The 22702-nt window shown below is 44.6% G+C and overlaps 1 protein-coding gene across 2 annotated transcripts in view; it reads right to left on the bottom strand.

Moving 5' to 3' along the window:
- Positions 1-5467: 5467 nt before the first annotated feature.
- The window catches only part of LOC114492418 (aldo-keto reductase family 1 member C15-like), a 355773-nt gene continuing 338538 nt past the window's right edge, over positions 5468-22702 (bottom strand). Inside the window, exons 1-9 of one of the 2 annotated variants that reach the window (XM_028506691.2) lie at positions 17787-17913; positions 13913-14080; positions 12911-13027; positions 11927-12004; positions 11020-11142; positions 9321-9430; positions 8733-8898; positions 7223-7305; positions 5468-5671 (exon numbers count right to left, since the gene is read on the bottom strand). In XM_028506691.2, coding sequence (XP_028362492.1) covers positions 5629-5671; positions 7223-7305; positions 8733-8898; positions 9321-9430; positions 11020-11142; positions 11927-12004; positions 12911-13027; positions 13913-14080; positions 17787-17873 — 975 coding nt within the window. In that variant the 5' untranslated portion in view covers positions 17874-17913 and the 3' untranslated portion in view covers positions 5468-5628. Of the gene's footprint in view, positions 5672-7222; positions 7306-8732; positions 8899-9320; positions 9431-11019; positions 11143-11926; positions 12005-12910; positions 13028-13912; positions 14081-17786; positions 17914-22702 lie in introns of those variants that run through there. The other variant, XM_036025054.1, reaches the window with a different exon arrangement.

Genomic DNA, 22702 nt, shown 5'->3' with positions numbered 1-22702 from the left:
CAGGAGACTCGGATTTCTCACAAGGACTCAGGCTTTGACAAAGCCGAGGAGGCAGGGGTTGATGTTGATCACCCCTTCAAATCCACAGCCCCGAGTCTCTTCCCTTAGTGCATTCCCACAGGATCAAGTCTGTCTTAGATTCATTCTCTTCCTTAGAGAATTGTTACCTGTCTTTGCCGATCATGCGGGGGAGCCAGGCATTAGAATAGGCAGCGTCCATGCCAGGGAAATAAGGTTTGTCTCCTTAGTGTCTCCTGTTCCAGAGGTCTTTGACTCAGCCCAAGTCACGGGGGTTACAGCTTCCTGAAACCAGGCAGGGCAGTCCCCAACAATAGGCCACACAAAGGGGACCCAAGCTGAGCCTAGCAGCCACCTGCCTGGGGGCTACAAACAGGATAAGATGAGGGAAGGAGACATGCTGAGGGACCAGGGTTCCAGCCAGGTCACCCACCACCCAGATGCCTGCTCTGCGCCCGGCACTGCGCCCGGCACCCCTGATTAACGCTGTCCCTGGGGCTGTCCCCCCGATGCAAGGGAGCAGTCCAGACTGTTCCTGTCTCCCCTCCACCCAAGCTGCCGGGGCCCAGCTCCCCCTCCAGGCAGAGCTGCTGATGTGGAGTCCCTGGTTTCTGCTGGGCATCATGTGGGAGGTCTTCCATGGTAGAGGCTGAGCCAGGCCTGTCCCCTCCTGGACAAAAAGAACCTTCTTGCACCTTCTTGCCCAGTTCTCAGCGTTGCATCGGAGTCAACTCTTCCATGTGCAAAGCTGTGAGTGTAGGATCAGGACACAGGCCCTAGGCGTGCTGGGGGCCGAGTAATGGGGGCAGCTTAGAGTATGTTCTAGAAGGAGCAGAAAGCGAGCCCTCGGAAATCACAGTGTGTCACAGCTGTGGTTAGAGTCAATGGTCCTGAGCCCCAGCATCTCCCTGCCTGCTGTGGGGGGTGGAACAAATGTTTGTGTTTTTTCTGAATTTGGGGTTTTGTTTTGTTTTGAGCAGTGGGAAAATTCTGTCCTACACCTTATGACCGTTCTGATATGCTCCTGACTGCTACAGGACAAAGGCAGCACATGTGTCCTCTTTCCAAGGGTCCCTACTGTAGCCAGGGCAGTGCTCCCTGGGAACTGGGCCGAGGTCCGGGGATGTGCCAGGGGTCACGTGAAGTGCTGCCTCCACGTGTTTGTGTCCCTCACGTGCCTGGCACAGTGCTCTGTGGCAGCACATGCTTGGTCAAGTGTTCGCTGGACTGGTTTCCCATGAACGTTTTATTTTGGTTCCAGGTGTTTGACTTTGAATTAACAGAACAGGACATGAATGACCTCCTCAGCCTGGACAGGAACCTCCGGCTGACGACATTCCCCACGTGAGCCCAGCTCTTTCACTCCTTTCAGAATAGGGGAAGCAACATTCAGATTGAGCAACTGCCTCCTGGATGGATATTCATCACACACATTTTAAGTTAATGCAGTGTTCTCAGAATTATTTCCTGTTTGGGAGTGGCTAGTGAAAGACCCCACAGATGAATTTCATACACTAGGGTGTATGAAAATATAGAATGATGTCATTTAAAGTGTATTTCTTACAAATAGTAATCCGTCTTGTTTCTGTTTTTGACTTGTTCACTGTTTCCCAGAGCTGCAAATCACAAGGACTACCCTTTCCATGTCAAGTACTGAGCCGGCTGCTGCTCCCTCCTCCCATGAGGCCTGACTAACCCAGGGCTCTGAAGGGCTTGTCTACCCTGTTTGTGGGCGCAGGGTGCTGCCTCAGCCACACAGGCAGCCTGGCCGGGGATGGGAGGGGCAGACCCCAACTGCCCTAGACACCTTCAGAACCCTCGTGGTCTCTGCCTCCAGGACCCAGCATCCTCAGGAGTGTGGCCACGCACCGCCCCACCCAGGCTCACAAATCCCAAAAGCACAGTGTGGGGGATTCTCACAAGGTTAGGGGACCAGCACGAAGAACCTCTACAGCCTCGACTCAGCTTCAGCAATGAGACCCCCACCGGGGCCCCTCTGCTCCCCACCAGTTTCCCCAGTGGGTCTTACAGTGAAATGCTTGCCTTCACACTGCAAAGGAAGATTGGGTGGGAGTGGTGAGCTGTCTTAGTTCAGCACAGAAGCATTTTTTTCTTCCTGAAAATCTGAACTTTAGTTTTTAAATGTTATTGTCTAAGAAAGCCTTTCAGGAAATCAGATTATACGTGTGAAGACACCAAACCAGAGATGCAGGTGGTCATTCCCCACGGCACAGTCAGTGTGTTGGCGACAGGGTAGGAGTGCACGCAGGCTTGTTCAGGATGGTGAGTGATCCTGTGGTCTGCACGTCACTTCCAGCTCAGTCCAGGCATTCCTGGTCCCCTGGGGCCTGTGTCCAGGCCTCCTGGATGTGTCTCCCTAACGAATCCTGCCCAGCTCCCAGCCCCCGTCCACACACATCAGGGAGGTTACAAATCACTTGACCCACCTGCCTCAAGGTCCCTGCTTCTGTCCATAGGAGTTAGTTGCTCCTGCCTGTCTGCCCTTGGTGCCCCCCCCCTCCAGCTACCATCCACACCCCTGGGCCAGGGCTGGTACTTCATCACCCAGTGGTGAAGGTGTCCATTTGGAGGCCAGCCAGCCACAGACTTGACTTGTTTTCTGCCTGTTTCTCATTGGATCCTCCTTTCTGCCTCCAGTTTGCAAAGCCACCCCTCCTGCCCCCTTTCCTGCTCCCAGGACTCTGCACCACCCACCCCTCCTTCATATTTAAGCCTCAGTACTAGTCAGAGAAGGAACATGGGGGAGCTCCCGAACCCCACAGAGTGTCTGCAGGAATAGCAGGATGATGAGCTTTTCTGTGCCTGCTCCTAATGCCCACTAGCTAGCAAGGGCCTGAGTCTCAGGGCTCTCCCACCCAAGTGGCCTGTATATGATAACCATGGTGGGGTGGAGACCACACTTCCTATCAGTCAGAGGGTAGGAGCCAGCTCAGGTGGCCTCGTTTCTTGTGGTCCTGTGAATGTCTGACAGTGAGTAGCAAAGCCCCAAGAGTGTTGTTTCTGTGTTACAAATAAAGTTTAGCCTGTAAGCAAATACTCAAATATAGATGCTGAATAGTGACTTTGTATACCTGTCTTTGCAATGCTGATTTAGCTCCCAGCCAGCTTCAGGGCTGTTGCCTGAATATGCCCCCTGGTGGGGAAGGAGACCAGGTAATGTCCAAGCTCAATGAACAGCTGCTGGTAGAAGGTGCCTTTGCAATGCCTGTTAGATTTCAAGGGGGGTTGTTTTGTTTTGTTTTATTTTTAAAAACACTTTGTGAGTCATTCTGAGGAAAGAAACAACAGGGGAAAAAAAGCAAGCAGTAGGGAATTGGAAAGCTTAGGAATTTTCCCACAGTTTATGTGGAAGCAAAGGGGCCACAAGCAAAACCTGACAGGCTCAGGGGGGCTTGGGAAGCAGCTTTCAAACTCAGAGACACAAAGTATCCACACAGGTTGTTCTGAAGTTCAGACTTTCTAATTAAAAGCAGGTTTTGTCCTTAGTCTTGTCCTGGGCCAGTATTTTTTCCTAACAAAGGTCGAACTTTACCTTAACTGAGCCTGTCAGTTACCTTTTGACATCTATGGTGACATGCCTAAGGAACGTGGGATTTCCTTTCCCAGGACCCTTCACAGCACAGGCACCACACCAGGGGGACACCATGAACCCCCTCCCTGTTACTGTGATGGTGTTAAATGTTGACTGTAACTATCCTGACCCACCTGTGTAAAAGAAGTCTGTGTCCATCATTTTACCTTTCATCCAACCCAGAGGCCCCCCCACCCACCCAGCTTTGCTTTCTCCCGCCTCCTCATCTATCACCAATGCACTTCTGGTGACCCCCTTATGCCTCCTCTTTTGATTGGGACGTATAAAATAAGGTGCTAAGCTGCCATTCTCCAGAGCATTTCTCAACTGGTAGAGGGTTTGCTTCCCAGAGACTGTCAGCAGTTTGACTCAAATAAAACTGCCAACATTCTCGACCAGTGTGAAGGTCTCTTACCTGGACAGCAGTCCCAGTCCCCATGAGTTCCCACGTCCCTGTGCACGTGGCACTTGAAGGAACTCCGTAGCTCCTGCCTCACAGGCCCTCTTCCCTGGGGCCCTGCTTTTGTCTGCACAACCTGCCTTCTGTGGAAGGTCTTCCCCACTCCAGGGCCTGCAGACTCAGGGCCCAAGAGAAAAGTTACACAGGTGTCCCTTTCAAGAGGCCCACTCGTGTCAGATGGCTGGCTTCTGTTTCTGATGGCTCTAGGATAGGGGAGGGGGCTCAGCTCAATGAAAACCTGTCCCATTAGGTTTTCTCTCCTTTCACTGAAATGGAAACCCAAGGATACCAGAAAAATTAGAGACATACCCAGCAAGAAAGAAAATATCCTAATAGGAGATGTTTTTTTTTTTTTTTTATTTTGGGTGTGGGGGTGTGTTGAAGACAGACATCAAGGGCCATTGGCAAATAAAATGAAGCAGGAAATTATGGAAAAGGCAGGAAAAAAAGCTAGGTATCCTGGCCCTTTTTTCAAACACATCAGGGGACCTAGGTCTACTGGAAGAGAGCCTGGCCTACCTACCCGGCAGGTGTTTAGGGGCCGCTCTGGGGTTACACCCAGCTGATTTCCCCCACTCCTCCCTGGAGTTTAAATGGGAGCTCCCAGCTCCCGTGGCAATACCAGGAAGCAGTGTACTTCTATCACCCCTGCCCTGTGCCTTGTTACAGTGTTCGCTCCTCCAGATGTGATGCACAGCAAAAGCTTATTTTTCCCCCTTTCCACAGTCAGTGTTCTTCTAACGAGTTTCAGCCAGGAAGGAAATACCACATGCGTCTCCCAACACATGTGCCATTTTCCCTGCACTCCAGCCTCATCCCGCATCTGGGTTTCCATCGGAACCATTTCTCCTCAGGCGGGAGAAGTTCCTCTGAAGGCTCTTTGTTGAACTTTTCTCTTTTTTATTTGTCTAACTTTCTTTGCAATTGCTTTTGAAACAGTTGTATTAGGACGTTTGCTTTAAGACCTGTGATGATTCTCAAGTCTGAATCATCTTGGTACAGGCATCTGTTGCTTGTCTTTCATTAAGTTCATTCCTTCCTCCTTCTTGGTATGATGAGTTATCTTTCATTGAAATCCGAACATCTCAGAAATTTTATATTAAGTGTTAAATCTCCTTCAAGGAACTGATAGAATTTTATGCAGTGGCAAATTCAACAGAAAGAGAAAAAGTAAAACAAGAACAGTAGAACAAGACAGGAGTGGGCTTTGAAACTTTGAAGCACAGCAAATGGTTAGCTTTATTGGAGAGCTCATAGCCACTGGCATCACCTCCTGGGAAGTCAGTATTTCAGCCTCAGTGACACAGGGGAAAATAAGAAGACAAAACAAACACACAGGAGAGCCAAAGCAGTGGGAGGTTATGTTGGTCCAATTATATCTTTATTTATTTGGGGGAAAAACTGGGTTTAGAGACTTATTTCTTGACCCAGCCACACAAGCCTTATTGTGACTGACCCAGGTATGAGGCATGGAGCACAACAGACACCTTCTCATCCTTGAGATCATCTCTGACCCTGGGCCAAAGTTAAAAACGGGAGCATCCTCACACACTTGTCCTTAATATTCATCACGAAATGGGAAATTTGGGTGGTCAACAAACCTGAAAGATAAAGGAGATCCTTAATCCCATGACTGTTTCTGGGCTGGGTCAAGAGAGGCTTCTTTTAAATTGGCTCAAGTATAAATATTAGTAAGATAATTTTCTTTCTGGAGAAGTACAAACACTAGTTTTTCAAACACCCTGTACAGTTGCATCACACTGTAGTAAATCCATTGTAAGAAATAAATGAACTTACTGGCCCTTGAGCACCTACACAAATATAAACTAATATAGGCTATTATTGAAGGTATATAATTCTACAACTTAAGGAGATGGAATTATTGGTGTTGAGCTCTTAACTCCCAGAAGGACAGAAATGAATGCTGCCTTCCTTTAAAATAATGACCAACTTGGTGATTATTATAATAGTGGCCACATCAGTCACCAGGGTGCATGAATTGTGTGATTCATTTATAATTCACTTTGGTGACATTACATGACTGAGGAAATGGGGTTTGTGATAAGGATACAAGGCCAACAAAATGAGAAATTTGGAAGAAATGGACAGTGCCTTGGGGAAAGAATGCCCAGTTGTGAAGAAATGCTACAGACTCTGAGGAAGAGGCAGAGGCTGCTCTCTCCATTGTGATGTTCCCACATATACGCACACTTGCCTTCATGGGCCCCCTCCTCCATGAAGAAACTGTTCATGTTACATTTCACAATCGTGTTAGGACAAAAATGAATAGGGCAACGTGGGGCATTAGTACACGGTCATTATGTGTATAACCATGTTTTCTCCTGATTTCAAAAAGAATTAAAGATGAAACATTTTCATAGGCTCCTGTAAACTACAGTATGAACAGAGCCCCTTTCATATGGAGCCAGAGCTGCCTAGCAGAGGAACTAACTGACATGCATATCTTATCCCCCAAACTTTTTAATGTTCAAAAGCGCAAAATATTCTTTGGATGGGCCCTATGCAACATTGTGTCCCAGGCAACTGCTTGCAAGGATAACAAGAAGCAACTAGAAGTACTGGACTGAGGGCTACTAGACTGAAAATTAAAAGCAATGCTTAGAATGGACATCTGTGCATGTAATTGTTGTTCCCCTTTCCTCTCTCATATATACCAGTTGCCTTTATCTCCCAGTCAGAACATTGTTTGGGCCTGAACTAATGATTCCCAAATAGCTATTCTTACTGATTCAATAAATGTTTGTTGCCTCTTGCTTTGAATGGCCTTTTCTTTTTAGATTAGCACCCCTGAAGGTATAGTGGGCCACAGGCACTGTGCCTCCTGTGTCGAATGGGTAGGTCAGAGCTGAGTGGACATGAACCAGGGACATCAATTAGGACACAGGGTCATGAATTCACCATGATGCAAACTTTGACCATTTTACTTATGGTCTCTTTCAGGCCCCACTCATATTTCTGTTGGGTCAGAGACTGAGGTTGGAGTAAGCTAGCTCTGAGGTCTCTGGGAAGATCTTGTTTTCTTTCTACACCAGAAATCAAGCCTGTCTCCCAGTTATAAGGAAGCCGAGTTTCTCTGCTAATGTCCATGCTGTAGAAAACTTTCTGGAAACAACAATCTACAAGTCACTTACATTCGTGATTGAAAATATCGGAAATTTCTGTTGAGGCCATCAATTGCTTTCATGTCTTCTGGAGTCAGTTCAAAGTCAAAAATCTGAAAAAAGGAAAGAATCACATTACTCTCCCCCAAAGCAGCTGGCTTCCAATGGGCAACATGAGGAGTTTCTGGCTGGACTGAGACAAGGAGAGAACTAGGGGAGGTGTCCCCTGTCACTACTCCCTAATACCTGGCCTGAGAACTCTCCTCCTGGGTTCTCCACCTCTCCATTCTCACTCCCTCTCCTCCTCTGTTCCACTTCACAAAAAAGGGTGTTTACAATATACATACTGATTGGACCAAACTTCAGTCTGTTCCCCATCACAAACACCACACACACTCCTTACATGTGACCTAGCCTCAAACTAAATCAAGCTTTGGAAAGAACAAACCACCTCTTCAAGGAGCTGTTGACCTCAAGAACAGCATTTGCTGATCAACTGTTCAATAACAACCTGCTCACCCATGTTTATACCTTCATAAAAGAACAGTCTTTCTGATTGGTCATTGAGACACTTGCAGATTCAACATTCAGAGAGTTCTCCCTTTTGAACAGTCTCTCTTAAGTCCTGATTTGTTTTTGTTTGATGATACAAACTGACTGTCCCCTAGTGGAGAGTGAATTAACAGCAAAGCAGAGAGATCTTGCATAAAATGTGTGAAAGCAGGAAGCTCATTGTTTTATCCAGGAGACAATTTCATTGAAAACTCACTGCGCATATCTATACCTACCTATTTATCTATCTATTTATTATCTATCTAGTAGCCTTTTATTCACCTTAAAAATATACTCTAGGACTAATTTGGTTGTAATGGGGATATGGAGAGTGCAGCAAAATTACAATACAATTGTGAGTATGTGAAACACAGTTTATTGTTGCATTAGTATTCATTAACTGTTTTATTATTTTCTATACCAATGACTGTAAACCTACCTTTGCCTACCCCTGTATATTAACATAATGAGTTAACATGACATAACATGTTGAGTTCACCTTAAAATGAAGATGGGATTTCTTTCTGATTGTTTTCACAATGAGATTTAAATTTGCTTATTATACTTTTCCATAAATTGAATGAACTAAACCTATAGCAACAAGGTTTGGGAGCAAATAGATGACAAACATACTATGCTCCAAACATCATCTTTTGCAAATAGTAAACTTATGGTGAAATTGTTAGCTGTCCTTATAAAATGTCATAGAGTTTACATAGTCTCTCATGAAGTTCACAACAAAAGAAGTTGAAGATCACTGACTGACCCAAGGGACCAGAAGATATATGAAGGAGAGTTTAGGGGAAACATTTATTCATTCATGTTTTAGTTTGTCAGTCTACAAACTTTTATGTAGCTGTCTGCCTGCCAGGACTTCTGCTGGGGAAAAGATGCTGAAACATGGCCCAGAGATAGTCCCTGCATTTAGGGTCTCACAGTCCAGAGAGCACCACTTCCTCACTCTGGAAAGTCAGTGTGCAGCCTATACCTGGAAGTTCTCTTTGATTCTCTTCTCATTGAAGCTCTTGGCCAGGACCACCACCCCTCTCTGCACTTGGTAGCGCAGGGCCACTTGCCCTGGATTTCTACCGTGTTTCTTGGCAATGGCATTCAAGATCGGATCCTCCAAGAGAACAGGGCCATCCTTTTCCACCCTGAAAAGAACACCAGAAAACACAGATTTGAAGGCTGTAGCATGAGAAATCTAGAGTGTAGTGTCCCTTTCTCCCAAATTCCCCAGACCTTCAAGAAAAGTGTGTTACATACTACATCTATTTGTCAACATGCATAGTTATGATTAATGCATGACAAGCCATATAAATTTTATCACACAATCTCTTTTAAAAAATAGTACTTGGAATGTGGTTTGGAGAAGATGGATGTTTGTGTGAAACAAGAATGAAAGAATGTTGGTGACTTGAAGTTCAGTGATGGTACACGGGAGCTCACTACACTGTTATGGTTGCTTTTTTTACATTTGAAGATTTCCATAATAAAATGTTAAATCTGAATTTTAAAAAGTGTTTCATCACCAATGCAGTAGCTGACATAGGTTTAACTCTGATACTCTCATTACCATTCGAAGTCTTTTTGGGACCCCAGGGCAGCATAAGCAACAAGAATGATGTCCTTGGACTTGCAGAACTCCAGCAGTTTGCTCTGGTTGAGGTATGGGTGACATTCCACCTATGAATTCCAAGATCAGAAAGTATCAGAATATATGAGCCAATACCATGTCAATTTGAAAAACCTTTCCAGGATTACCTAACACTACATTAATATATGCACATTTTCCATATTGGTCATTTTCTCGTGTACCTTCTGAAATACCTTCAAATTCTATGAATTTTCAGCAGTGATAAAACAATTTTCTTAACCTTTATTAGTGTTTAAAATTATTAAAGATTGTTATATCCTGGTTGTGACCTCTACATGTCATTCCTTGTGGAAAGAACCAAGATTCCCCAGAAAACTCACTGACTCGACTCCTGGCCCACAGAGCTACAAACTGAGTCTAGAACATCTTGCATTCCAGTAAAGGAGATAGGAAGCACGCTGAGGGGTGTCAGAGGATGCAATTTCATCTGAAGAGGCATCTTCAAATTAATGATGACAATTCAATCATCATTAAGAAACTAAGTACATTGGTTGAATTCATGAATTCACAATTACATGTAAGTGGTCAAGACGTTAGATATAACTTCCAATTTACAAGAAGAACAAAAGACAGCAACATATCAAATAGTATCCCAGGGATCAATCAGTAAGACCAATTGTGGGAAAAGTTTTAAAACAATACAGGCCACGTTTCTTTCACAATAAGTTGAGAGAGAGAAAAAGAGAGAGAAGAATGAAACAAAAGGGGAAAGAAGGAGAGAAGAGGAAAGGAGCCAGGGTCATATTTTACCATATTATGAATTATTTTCCACCAATAGAATCCTAGAGTAAATAACTAAGATGAAGAGTATAAATATTTGAATGCTTTTTGCATAATTTTCAGATTATTTTACTAAAGGGATACTCAATTTTACAATATCATAGTGATTGAACATTGGCAACAGTGTTATTTAAATAAATTGTATCCCTTAGTTATGATTTATGTACCTCCTCACTTTCTAATACTCTCTTTTCTCTGGCTTTTCCCCTCACCCCTCGGTACTGCATCTGCGAGGTTTTCTATGAACTTTCTGTCATAAAACCCCATGCCTTTTCCATCCCTAGTTGGACTGGCTGCTCCCAGCAGGATCCACCCATGGGTCACAGGAACATTTTCAAGTGTCTTCTTTGATTCCCTGACACCACACGCTCCTCATTTTCTCCCTCCATGTGTGCCCACTCCTACTCAGTCTCCTAACCAGTACCTTTTGCCTGATCCTTAAATGTTGGCTTTCCTGCCCCCTTCGTGGTCATTCTATGAACTTCCTTCCCTAGGAGAGGGAATCACTTCCCATCAGTTTAATTGCCACCCATGCAGCAATGACTCCATGACATGTACCTCCAACCTTGACCACCACTTGAGCTCCAGACCAACACTGCCACCCTCCAATTCAGCATCTCCACTTGGATGTCTCCTGGGAACCTCAAACCCACTTCTGCATAATGAAAGTCATGATCTTTCCACTCCGCTCAGCCTGTTTTTTCTCTGGTAGTTCTTATCACAATAAACGGATTGATCAGGAAAGCAGTTGGCATCAAGCCCAAAACTTTGGGACTGTTACTCAAGAAAGAAGGTATGAAGGGCAAAAGCAAAGAAGTAACCATGGACATAGCCTCACCTGGTTGCACACAGGCTTGTACTTGAGCCTGGGCTTGTTCAGGATCATCTCCAGCAGTTTGTGATTGAAATTGGACACCCCAATGGACTTGGTTAAACCTGCATCCTTACACTTCTCCAGGGCCTGGGGAGGAAGGGCATGTGTGGCAAACCTGTACTGTAGTTCAGCCCTCTCATTGGACAGGGAACTTTATAGAAACTAAGAATCTGAACATAAATAACAATTTGGCTCACTCAAACAGTTTCATTATTTAGATATATTCCTTCCTAAAGTACTTTATTCCTTGTGTCTTTGGGTCTGTGACACACACATCCAGAGCAATAATTAGACATTAAGATGCTTTTAAACTCCCGTCACCCCCCTTCCCCTCCCATGGTGCCTATTTTTCTGCCTAGTGCATAAAAATAGTTCTTTAACAAATGTTGTCATATCAGAGTCAGGGGCACAGAGGACCTCTTAGTTATTCCACTGATTGACAGTTTCCTGCTTCCCCTGTCCTAGATGGCTGAAAGGAGTGTATGGAATGAATTACAGAAGGGCAGGCTTCACTGTGGTCCTGCTAACCTCACAGCAGCTTCCCCCCAACGCTGCTGTGTTTATCTGTCCTGGAACAGAGCTCTCACTCCCCTGCAGTTTGCTTCTGATGATGCCTCTTTTCGGGCTCCCAGACTCTACCTGATCAGTGGGCAAAGAAACCCCCACTAGAACCACAGAAGTTTACATTAAAAATAGACCTCAGCTGTGATTCCATTTCAGTCCCTTGCTTTACAGCCCTCAACTCCAAGTACAGAGGAGTTTGGTGACATGTCTGAGGGCAGAGACAGATGGGGTTAGAGCCTGTTTCTTCTGCGCCCACATGGAGATGTCCTCCTGTGACAGTGTGTTGGGGTGCAGTAGCAGAACTCACCTCCCATGTGTCACGCAAGTCCACTGTATCGAAAATAACTTTCCCATTGGCATCCTTTGGCATAAGATCCTCTCCAGGCTGGAATACATAGAAGAGGAAGAAAAAATCTTTTTTAAAGTATGATATTCCTGCTGCCTGAGCACCTTGCTAATGCAGCCTTCAGTGTGCTGTTTTACTAGCAGTGTTTCTGTGTGTGTGTGTGTGAGTGGTATGTGTGACAGAAGGTTTTGGGGGAGAAAATGAGAATCCCTCCCCAAACTGAAGCAGAGTACCTCTCCCTCAATTACCTCAACCTTCCTGTCACCAAACCACCAAAAGCACTTCACTAAGAAAGATTTCCCTACAGCTGCGATTCATGTTGTTTCACAAGGACAGGCTGGTTTGTATGATAGAGTTTCCCTTTACTATTAAGACTGTGCTTCAGTTCAGTTTATGGTAACCCAACTGAGAGAGAGTGAGAACACCAGATGTGCTCAGTGAATGTCCACTGCAATGAGAACCTGGACCAGCAAAGCCCAAAGGAACCCAGTTGTGCAACATGCACTACCCCAGGGTGCCTCTGTCTGCATTGGGCTCAGGGCCAATATTCAAGGGACCCTCCCACTACCAGGTGTGGATGTGCCATTGTGTCTCCACTATCTTTTGTAATTCAGCTTTCCTGAGGGCCCTCATCACTCAGAGACCACAGACAGGGGCTCACCCTTAGACACTGAGACCAGTGACCTCACCACTTTGAGGTGAGGGCAGTGAGATCATTGCATTGCCATCCTTTTCAGAACTCTGGGATGAGGATACAAAATATTTACTTAGTTAAGTTGAGGTAACATAACTATGAGGAACAGTTTATTTAGCAGGTCTAGCCACCCCACTCAAATCCACCCTCTTGGTAAGATGCCAGAAAACCTACCTGGAGTGAGATAGTGGAGGGGCAGCAGCAGCAGCAGTGAAATACTCTCAGGCATGACAAGGAACACAAAAGCTCACCTTCATAGCTGTTGGAATATGAATGATGAAGAGATCTACGTAGTCCAGTTGAAGATTCTTCAGTGATCTTTCCAGGGCTGGTTGAACCAGTTCTGGTCGAAGGAACGTAGCCCAAACCTGCAGTAAGCAAAACAAATTGAAAACTCTCTGATGTCACATTTCTGGGAGTCAAAATTGAACATCATAGTTAAGAGACTAAATGTGATTGATGAAGATGTGTGGTGGTGTAAAAATAAGAATTCTGGGGCTAAATTTATGTTACTTAGTATATATGAGCTTCTTCACGGATTACTGAGGTTCATTTGAATGAGTATAAGAAAACTGCAAGTAAAACTTAGATGGGTCAGAAAAAAAACACCAAACGTCTCAAGGATTATAGTCATCTCTGAAAGGACAGTCAAGACATATCGGGCAAGTGGAAATTGAGTGCACTGTCACATACAACAAATGCCTGGACCCAGGGCTGATGAGGTGTTCATGCTCTGAAAACAAGTTGTTGTTGCGGTAGACACCATTGGACCATTGATAGAGCCCAGGGCTTTCTTTATATTGGAAGCTGGATTTTTCACCTAAGAAAATTTCTACAAATTTCATTGCTGACTTGAAAACAGTATATCCTAGTCAGACTGTCTTTTCAAGATAATATGTCCACCTCACTTGGATACGTCCTGAGGGAATCTGCTGAAGAATGAAAGGAGTGGGCCTACCCTGCAGTGGCTCAGTCATCCCACACAGCAGATGAACAAGGTGAGTATCTTACTCCCATTTTACCTGTGAATGGGACCCTGTTCACAGAGGCTGGGAAACTGTGTCCCACCCCAACACATTCCAGAGCAGAGCAGTCCCTTCCTGTTTACTGTTTTTCTAGATGGGTCTCCACAATGTTACCAGGTCAATGAGTTATTCAACTAAGACCAGAGCTTTTTGTTTTTTTTCTCTCTTGTTTTTCCAAAATAACGTATCTGCTCTGACAGCGGGCTCTCGTCACCCCACACACAGCACCTTGGTGGTGTAGAATATGTCCTCTCTCTTCACAGTGCCATCCGCAATTTTGTCTCGAATGGCCTGGCCGACCTCCTTCTCGTTTTGATAGAAGTATGCAGAGTCGATGTGACGGAATCCTACATCAATTGCCATTTTGGTGGCCTCAGCAGCCTTGCTCTTAGGAACCTACAAAATATAAGTAAGGAGGGCTGGCAATTAGCCCAACTCAGAGAGAAGTAATTTCCTTCCTTAAGAGTAGTTTCTCCAGCTGTCTCTCCATGTGTCCTCTTCCCCTGCTTGAGTAACAAACAGCCTCGGTGACAAACCTGTACCCTAGAGGCATGCACTAAACTCCACTTTCATCAACTGGAGTTTACAAACTCTATAAACTCATGAATTCACGTTTATGAACTCTACCCTTGTCTGAAATGAGCTAGGGGAAAGGTCTTCCCATGCAACATGGAAAATCAAGCCATTGAGTAGAGAAGTTGTTCAACGTGCCCAGGAATGAGACATCACCTGGCACATTATCCTCCTCCCGTCCCTTTACCACTTAGGGGTTTATGCTGTCTGTGTGCTCAACTTTAGGACCTGCCTGGCTAAAGAAGCTGGTTCCCAGTGAGAGAAACCTTTACCAGGTGACACAGGAAGGGCTCCACCTAACCCAGTGCCATGGCTACCGCCTAATCATTCAGGGTCCCTGCCAATAGATCCTGGGTTTGTATGGCGATTACTGTGTGGACAGTGGTGACTGAATGACTGATACTCCTTTTCTATGCTGGTGGCAGAGAAGAGCATGTCTGGAGTTCAGGCAAGTCACTAGGGCAGCTCTGGGTGCTTCCATGCCTGGGAACAACCCTGAATGAACAATGTTAGCAATCACCAGTGGGAAAGGGCTTTGAACCAGGTGCTCAGGCCTGTCAGTGATTACCCCTTGAGGCAAGCGACCCAGGCCCCAGAAGTACTGCCTGAGTGTGGCTGGGGTCTAGAAGGGCTGGCAGTGGGGACAAGAAAGATTATAATGGCCTGGGACCCAACTGGAGCAGCAGGGAGTTTCAAACCTTGGTTTTGCTTTGGCTGTCATTGTATAGACATGCAGATAGATAATTTAATGAAAACATCATGAACAATTTCTAAATCTCATTACAACTTTTAAAAGAGGCCTTTAAATTAATTCCCCTTTCCCCTAGGAAAACATGAGGGCTCCTCTGCCTGAAGTCCATCCTCTCTACTTCAGGCAACTTTTTGTCCTCCATCTTCAGTCCCCCATGCCTTCTGATTCCACCTCCAGGGCTGAGGGGCTGTGTGGGACCACCCCTGGTCCAGCATCAGAGCTTCTGTGAAGGGACTCAAGTAGAAGTGTGCCTCTTCTACTTGAAAGAAGCCAGGAAGTTCAGAACGTTCAGAAGCTACTGCTCATGAGAATGCCTATTTCTGATATCAAGCCTGCTTAATCTCAGCTAAGCTCCTCCTTGGAGCTTTCCCAGAATGCCCCACTTCACACGACCTCCCCTATGTTCAAATATCTCAACTTCCCTTGGCAATTACTGATATAATATCTAGTATTGTTAGGTAGCTGTTCATCGTGCTTTTAGTGTCTTTACCTAGTAGTTAAAACTCCAGAGAAGCAGAACTATTTTCTGTGCAGATTTTCTCTAAGACTAGGGATATTTTTATATGGAGAAGAAGTTATTGTTCATTCTGAAATTGGTTAATTAATTTAATTAATAATTACACTTCCTACCCTGATTATTTTCATAGCTACACACATAAATACACACATAAACTCAAACAGCTTATTGTTCCTTTCTTCCCACCAAGCCATACACTGATAAATAAATTTATTCTAATATTTATCCCAGCTTCTGAGACAGCTAAAATCAACATGCAATTTTCACAAACAGGTGGTTACATGAGTCTGTCCCCTGCTCAGCATCAGAACTTCTATGAAAGGACTGAGAGGACAGCACACCTGAGCCACTCCCAGGAAAACCCACAGCAAGAGCAGGTGGTGGCCAAGGAGCAGCTGCTCCTCCCCTCAGCACACAGGCTCTGCCTGGGGGCCCAGTCTGCAGGTTCACACAGCCTGCCTCAGAGTTGCAGTGCTCCATCTCTTCACGACTGAGTCTGAGACACCAAGTTTGCTTGTTTCCCAGAACACACACCTGACTGGAAAAAAGAAGTCACAGGCACGGGAGTTGGACCATTCTCCCTGTTCCTCCTGTGATGCACAACTGTGGGTGAGATTGTGGGAGTTGCATTCAGAACAGAACTCTAGTTAGAGTGAAAAGCAGTTCCATTTCACTTTGCACGTTTCATACTGTGCTAAGCAGATACACATGTTACCTGGATTCTTCTGAGAGGATTATGAGATGCTTTGTTCTATTCTCTGCCTTTACGCGTATTGGGTTGGCCAAAAGGTCCATTTGGTTTTTTCCTTTAAATAGAAGACACATGTTTCACTTTCACCAATAACTTTATTGATTGGTATATTTTAAGCATGTTGGCAATCCCCTGCATGGTATACCACTGATTGTTCTCAATTAATGTCTTGATTTCATCACTATCAACTTCAACTGGGCTGCCCAACTATGGAGCCTTGTCCAGCAAGGAATCTCCAGCAAGTAACTTCAAAAACCACCTTTAACACATTCGATCACTCACAGAAACTTCTCCATACTCAGCACAAATCTCTTCTTGCCATTCGGTTGTGTTTTTACTTTTCTTCAAATAATACAGCCTAGTATGCAAAAAAATGTATATTTTTTCTGTCTTCAATATTAAAATAGCTACACAGAAATTCACCAATTTTGGTAATTTTTTAATACAAACTGACATGGCAGATGGCATTAAAATTCCATCTAACAGATACATTGTCACAAATACAATGTAACAGAGAGTGTCACAATATAATCTAACAAAATTGTTTCCAATGAAGATAAAGATAACTAAGGACTGCCAGAACCATCTTAGGGAAAAAATAATGAACTTTTTGGCCAACCCAATGATAAAAGTTAGATGTAATATATGTAAGACATCCCTGAGCTTAAGCTGTGACAGTGGCCACATGGATAATCGTGTCACTGCAAACAAAGTGGGCCTGTCTGACAGCTGTCAGCTGTTGACACTTCATTCATGGCTCTGTGGAATGAAGGGCCTCTGTCACTCACTGGGGCATCTCTTTCCGGCCACCCCAAAGCTGCCCCTTCTGCACCATGACCAGAGTTTGACCCTCGAAGGGCACTGCAATCAGCCACACAGATGAGTGAATAATATAACTGATGAGAAGCCCAATTCTAACTCGTTGTTACTTATGCCACTTCAGGTATCCTCTCTAAGTGCCTTATGCTTGGAACAACAGTGGCTCCTTTGCTAACAAAAGTTTCAATGACAGACATTCTCTGGCAAATACTTCCAGCCCCACAAACCCTCAGCAAAGCTGCTAGATGCAGTCATCTTAGCTGTCCACTCCTCCTGTGCCCACTGCCCACTGGGAGTCCTAACCAAGAGCAGAGTGACTCTGACTGAGGAGCAGAGAGGTCTAGCAAGAGCAGCCAAGCTTAGATTTTAAACAAGTAAGAAATAAAAAGAGTCATAGCACTTATCTGGGCTAGGTGTGGAGGAATTAAAGAAGAGAATGCATGTAAAGTACTTACAATACATGGTGAGCATATACATGAAGTAACTCAAACAATAATAACAGTAATAACAATAGAGGTAACCCACCCTTGGAATTCCCACCTCTGACTCCCCAGACCCAGCAGCTCATCATCCCACTTAGTACAAAGTCAGAGGTGGTGAAGCAGAGGCCACATGAGTCCTTCCAAATGACCCAACGTGTACTAGGCCTTGGTAGGGGTGTTTGTCCCCTGGACCCCTGGGTTTCACTTACATCGTGAGAAGCAGCAGTGCCAAATCCTAGCACTGGCATGAAATGCCCATCATTCAGTTTCACAGAGCAACTGTGTTTGAGGTCCATTACCGCTTACAGTCCTGGGGAAGCTGACTCTGTCTTTCCTTCCTTCCTCTGACTGCAAGTCAGTACAAAGCCAGGCCCCAACATTTTTTATTTCTACCAACCACAATTGAGGCGGGGCTGATGGTAGCTGCCCAGAATTCCTCATGGAAACAAATCAACCCACTGGACTTGTTGCACATTTACGCAACCTTGACAGACACAGCACAAGGGTGAGCACACAGATATGTCACACCCACTGCTGGAGATGGATTTTCTCTCCAGCATTGCTCACCGTGGACTCCTAAGTTAGAAAGAAAGAAAGAAAGAAAGAAAGAAAGAAAGAAAGAAAGAAAGAAAGAAAGAAAGAAAGAAAGAAAGAAAGAAAGAAAGAAAGAAAGAAAGATTCAACATGTCAAGTTGTCCTTGATAACCACAGCTGACTTACACAAGTTGAAAAATAGTTAGTATGGTGGTCATTTCTAAACACTAATTCTACTACAGGACCTTAGTTAAGTCCCTCACCCTTCACTTGGTCAAAAATGCCATCAAAAAAGGCATTATTCAGCATTCGCTGAACTTAGCTCACCTCCTGGTATCCAGGACATGTGTAACAACATTCCTTAAGAACCCCAACCCTTAATTTCATTACATAACCCTGTATCAGAACTTCACTCTAACATCTGATTCTCTGTGGCTTCTTCCTTTGAATCCTCTTGGCAAGAAAATAGTTGTCTGAGCTCTAGGATCAATTTCTGTAGTGGTTCCTTTGTTTCAGCAATGCCTCCTGCTGGGACAGACCACTCAAGTCCCCACCTACTCCCTTCAGCTTTGTGAACTCCCACTTTCCTAACAGCTTCTGCTGCTGCCCATGTCTTCAATGACTTCGCCAGAGGGGCAATCCCTCTTTCTTGTGTGCCCTCACATTGTTATAGCCTCTGTTAGTGCGGTTCAGGAAAAAAATCAGTGAAATTCCACCCTGAACTGATAAGAAACTTGTGCTAGCTAGAACCCCTGAGTGTTGCTTTGTTTAATGTTACTCTTTTGCCTGCCCTGCTTCCTTTGCAGCCTGCCACAGGATGTAACACTGTAATTTATTTTGCACTCATCCCTCTGGCTGGTCAAGGTCAGAATTCTACCAGATTCTATTATTCTACATATTCAGTATTTCTCACAGTATATTTCAAATAGCATTTATCGATTTGATGAGTACAACCTATATATTTTTATTATAAATACAAGGGTATGTTCTGTGTTAGATAACAAGAAAATTCTCACACTATATGTAAATACACTTCAGCATATCATTCAACCTATAAGAAATTACTGTAATATCCCCTGCACATTTACCTGTGGTTCACGCTAAATTCCGTGTTAAAGTTCAGAGACACTATTTCTTCCTTCCTTCCTGACTCAGCAGCCTAGGAACTTTGTCGGTCAGGGAGAATGGGTCAATTTCTTCCTTAGTGAAGTCATAGCAGGTTACAGGGCTCCCCACTTTTCTGTGGAGGATACCGGCCAGCAGTATCCATCTCGGCTGTGGATGTTTGTCGAAACACGCTAAAAACATACACAGAGACAACCAGGTCCTGTGGGGGAATAGGAACAGCAAGGCCACTCCTCATTTGGGAAGCGCCCTGGCCACCCTCTCTCCTGGAGGGCGCCATGGCCACTCCTCACGTGGGGAGGGCGCCATGTCCATACCCAAGCAGATTTTTATTGAGAAAACAGACTTAGTTTGTGGCTTCACAGTCTGGCAGAAAAGATCAAAATGTGTAAACAACTTGCAAAGGTGGGGACAACACTCCTGAGATTCTGGGCAAGGTTTCGGGTTTTTAACATATGAAAGGACTACAGGTGCAAAAAGTTTCTTGCCTGTGCTTTAAAATTCCAAGATAATAATATCCTCCAGCAAACAGATCTCATAGGATCTTGCATATTCTATGTCCCAGGCATGATTACCCCGGGGTCCGTTTCTGGTCTGGTCTGCCTCTGCTATCCTGAGTCAGGCAGAGGAGACAAAGGCAGCCAGGAGACTTGGATTTCTCCCATCCAAGAACAAGGACTCAGGCTTTGACAAAGCCAAAGGGGGCAGGGGTTGATGTGGATCACCCCTTCATTTCCACAGCCCCGGGAGTCCTGTCCCTGTCATTCCTTGGTGAACGCATCTGTCCTAGGTTCAATCTCTATCCAAGAGAATTGTTACCCATCATTGACTGCCATTCAAGCCAGGGAAATAAGGTTTGTTTCCTTCAGAGGCTCCTGGTCTGAAGGTCTTTCACTCAGCCTAAGTCATGGGGGGTTACAGCTTCCTGAGACCAGGCAGGGCAGCCTGCAACACTTCTCCATTAAAAAGGTCTCATAAAGCTTGCATTTCAACATTATCTGAAACCATTTCTAGATATCCATATCACACCTGACGGCATATGGTTTTCAGGATCCATCTTCCCTTTGCAACTAGAAAGACATTCAATGTCTACTGCAGACACCTCTCCTGTTTTCTAAGATTTCTCAAAGGCTGCCAGTGAGACTGGATGCTCTCATGGTACCAGCTCCTGGGCCTTTACCAGAGCAGCAGCCACATCAGGTTGGCCCCAAGGGTCCCTGCCACCTGCTACATATGCCTTGGTGTAATAGTCCCTCTGGAGTGTGTGTGGGTGGTTCTGGTGACTTGTATCACAAGAATACGGTAATGTAAAACAGTATGATTTCATTATTAGGTTATACAAGACTGTGATGTCTACCTCCCTGATCAACTCCATTGCTTCCCAGCTTGTATAATTTGATAAAATAAGGGGCATGTTTTAAAGGCTCCTATGGTAAAGAGTTGGAGGTAGCTTTTGGGCACCAGCCAACAAGGAACTGAGGCCTTCATTCCAATGGCTCCCAAGGAAAAGAATTCTGTCAATCACCATTTTGGAAGCAGATGCTTCCCCAGTTGGGCCTTCAGATGTGACCCCCACTTTTGCTGAAACCTGGATTGCAGCCAATGAAGAATCTGAGTAGGGCATCTAGGTCCGCTGTGCATTGCCACATAGCACATCATCACAAACTTAGAGGTTGAAACTACTACAGGAAGATGGGTAAAATGGCAATTGTAAGTCAGCATAAGGAGACAGGACATACAGAGTCCTAGTAGAATATGAGATAGAAGGCAGGTAACCCAGGCTGAGTGTATTAGAGATGCTTTTACAGTGACCTCTGGATGTTTTTATGATGACCTCTGAATATTCAAGAACTGTATGAACATGTATTTCATTTAATAGCACACTTAACAGAGTAGCTATAATGTGCAAGCCATGGTTTTAGGCATTATGAACAAAACAGACACAAAAGAAATCTCTGCTGCTGCAGAGGGGATATTCCAGGACTACGACAATAAAATAATTAACATAGAAAATGAAGATCCTATTATTGATATATGATGAGAAATGCGGGCTGAGAGAAGTAGCTACTGCAGATCTTCAGGAAGAATGAAGAGAGGGCATTGTGAGCTTTCTTGACCCCTATCATAGACCTCTCACCTTTCTCTTCCTCTGAGTCCCTGCCCCCCCATGCCTCACTTTTCAGGACGTTGGTGCACTTTATCCCCACCTCACTCACTGCCTCTTCTGTTTCCCATGAAAGCCAGGACCAAACAGTCACTGCTAACCAGGGTGCCCTAGGAAAGAATTTTTTTCTCTTCCTAGAGAAAATCCCAGCAACCAGCATCCGCTTGTAGTTGCACCAAGGCTGATACTTGCTGGGTGTTTTCTCAGGACCCAGCAGCTAGGATGATGGAATGAGGGATTTCTCCTTTCCCATACTGAGTCAGGGACCCTGCAGGAATAACAGTGTCCCAGCCCTTCAGTTTCAAGTACTGTCTGAAAAAAGTCGAATGTTCTAAAGCTCTTTGCTGGGAGGGAAGATCAATAATCATCGATACAAAATGAGAAGAGCAGTATGGAGTTCAAGTTACTCTAAAATTCAGCAACCATTTGTAAAAAAAACTGTCAGCAAATTGGGAAGTGTGGGAACATACCTCAAGGTAATAAAGGCCTTACGTGACCAACACACAGCCAACATCATACTCAATGGGCAAAACGTACAGGTGTTGTCCTTAAGATCAGGAACAAGACAGATGTCTGCTTTCACCTTCCTTATTGAACATAGACTGAAAGTCCTAGCCATAGCCATTAGACAAGAGGAAATACAGGCATCCAACTTGGAAAAGAAAGAGTAAAACCAGCGTTATTTGCAGATGATGTGGTAATGTACAGAGAGAACCCTAAAGATTCCATTATGAAACAACTAGGACTGACTAATAAATTCAGCAAGTAGCAGGATACAAAATTAATATCCAGAAATCAGTTGTATTTTTATTTGCCAATAACGAGTGATCAGAAATGGAGATTAAGAAAACAATTTTGTTTATGAGTACATCAAAAAGAATAAGATACCTAGGAATAAATCTAACCAAGGATGCAAAGACCTGTACTCAGATAAATGTAAGATTCTGAAGAAAAAAATAAAGAAGTTATAAATGAGCCCTGGCTGACATAGCTCAGTGGATTGAGCGCTGGCTGCAAACCAAAGTGTCGCAGGTTTGATTCCCAGCCAGGGTACATGCCTGGGTTGCAGGCCATAACCCCCAGCAAGCACATATTGATGTTTCTCTGTCTCTATCTATCTCCCTCCCTTCCATCTCTAAAAATAAATAAATAAAATCTTTGTAAAAGAGATATAAATGAGTAGGAGCACATACCATGCTCATGGATAGAAAGAATTAACCTCATTAAAATGTTCATGTCACTCAAAGCAATCTATAGAGGTCTGTCCATAATGTATCCAGCCATGTACTATGGACAATACAG

Source organism: Phyllostomus discolor, chromosome 1 (genome assembly GCF_004126475.2).
Source record: "Phyllostomus discolor isolate MPI-MPIP mPhyDis1 chromosome 1, mPhyDis1.pri.v3, whole genome shotgun sequence".
In the NCBI taxonomy this organism is placed as follows: domain Eukaryota; kingdom Metazoa; phylum Chordata; class Mammalia; order Chiroptera; family Phyllostomidae; genus Phyllostomus; species Phyllostomus discolor.
Note: the sequence above shows the minus strand (reverse complement) of the source record. Positions and strands in the feature narration are given on the sequence as shown.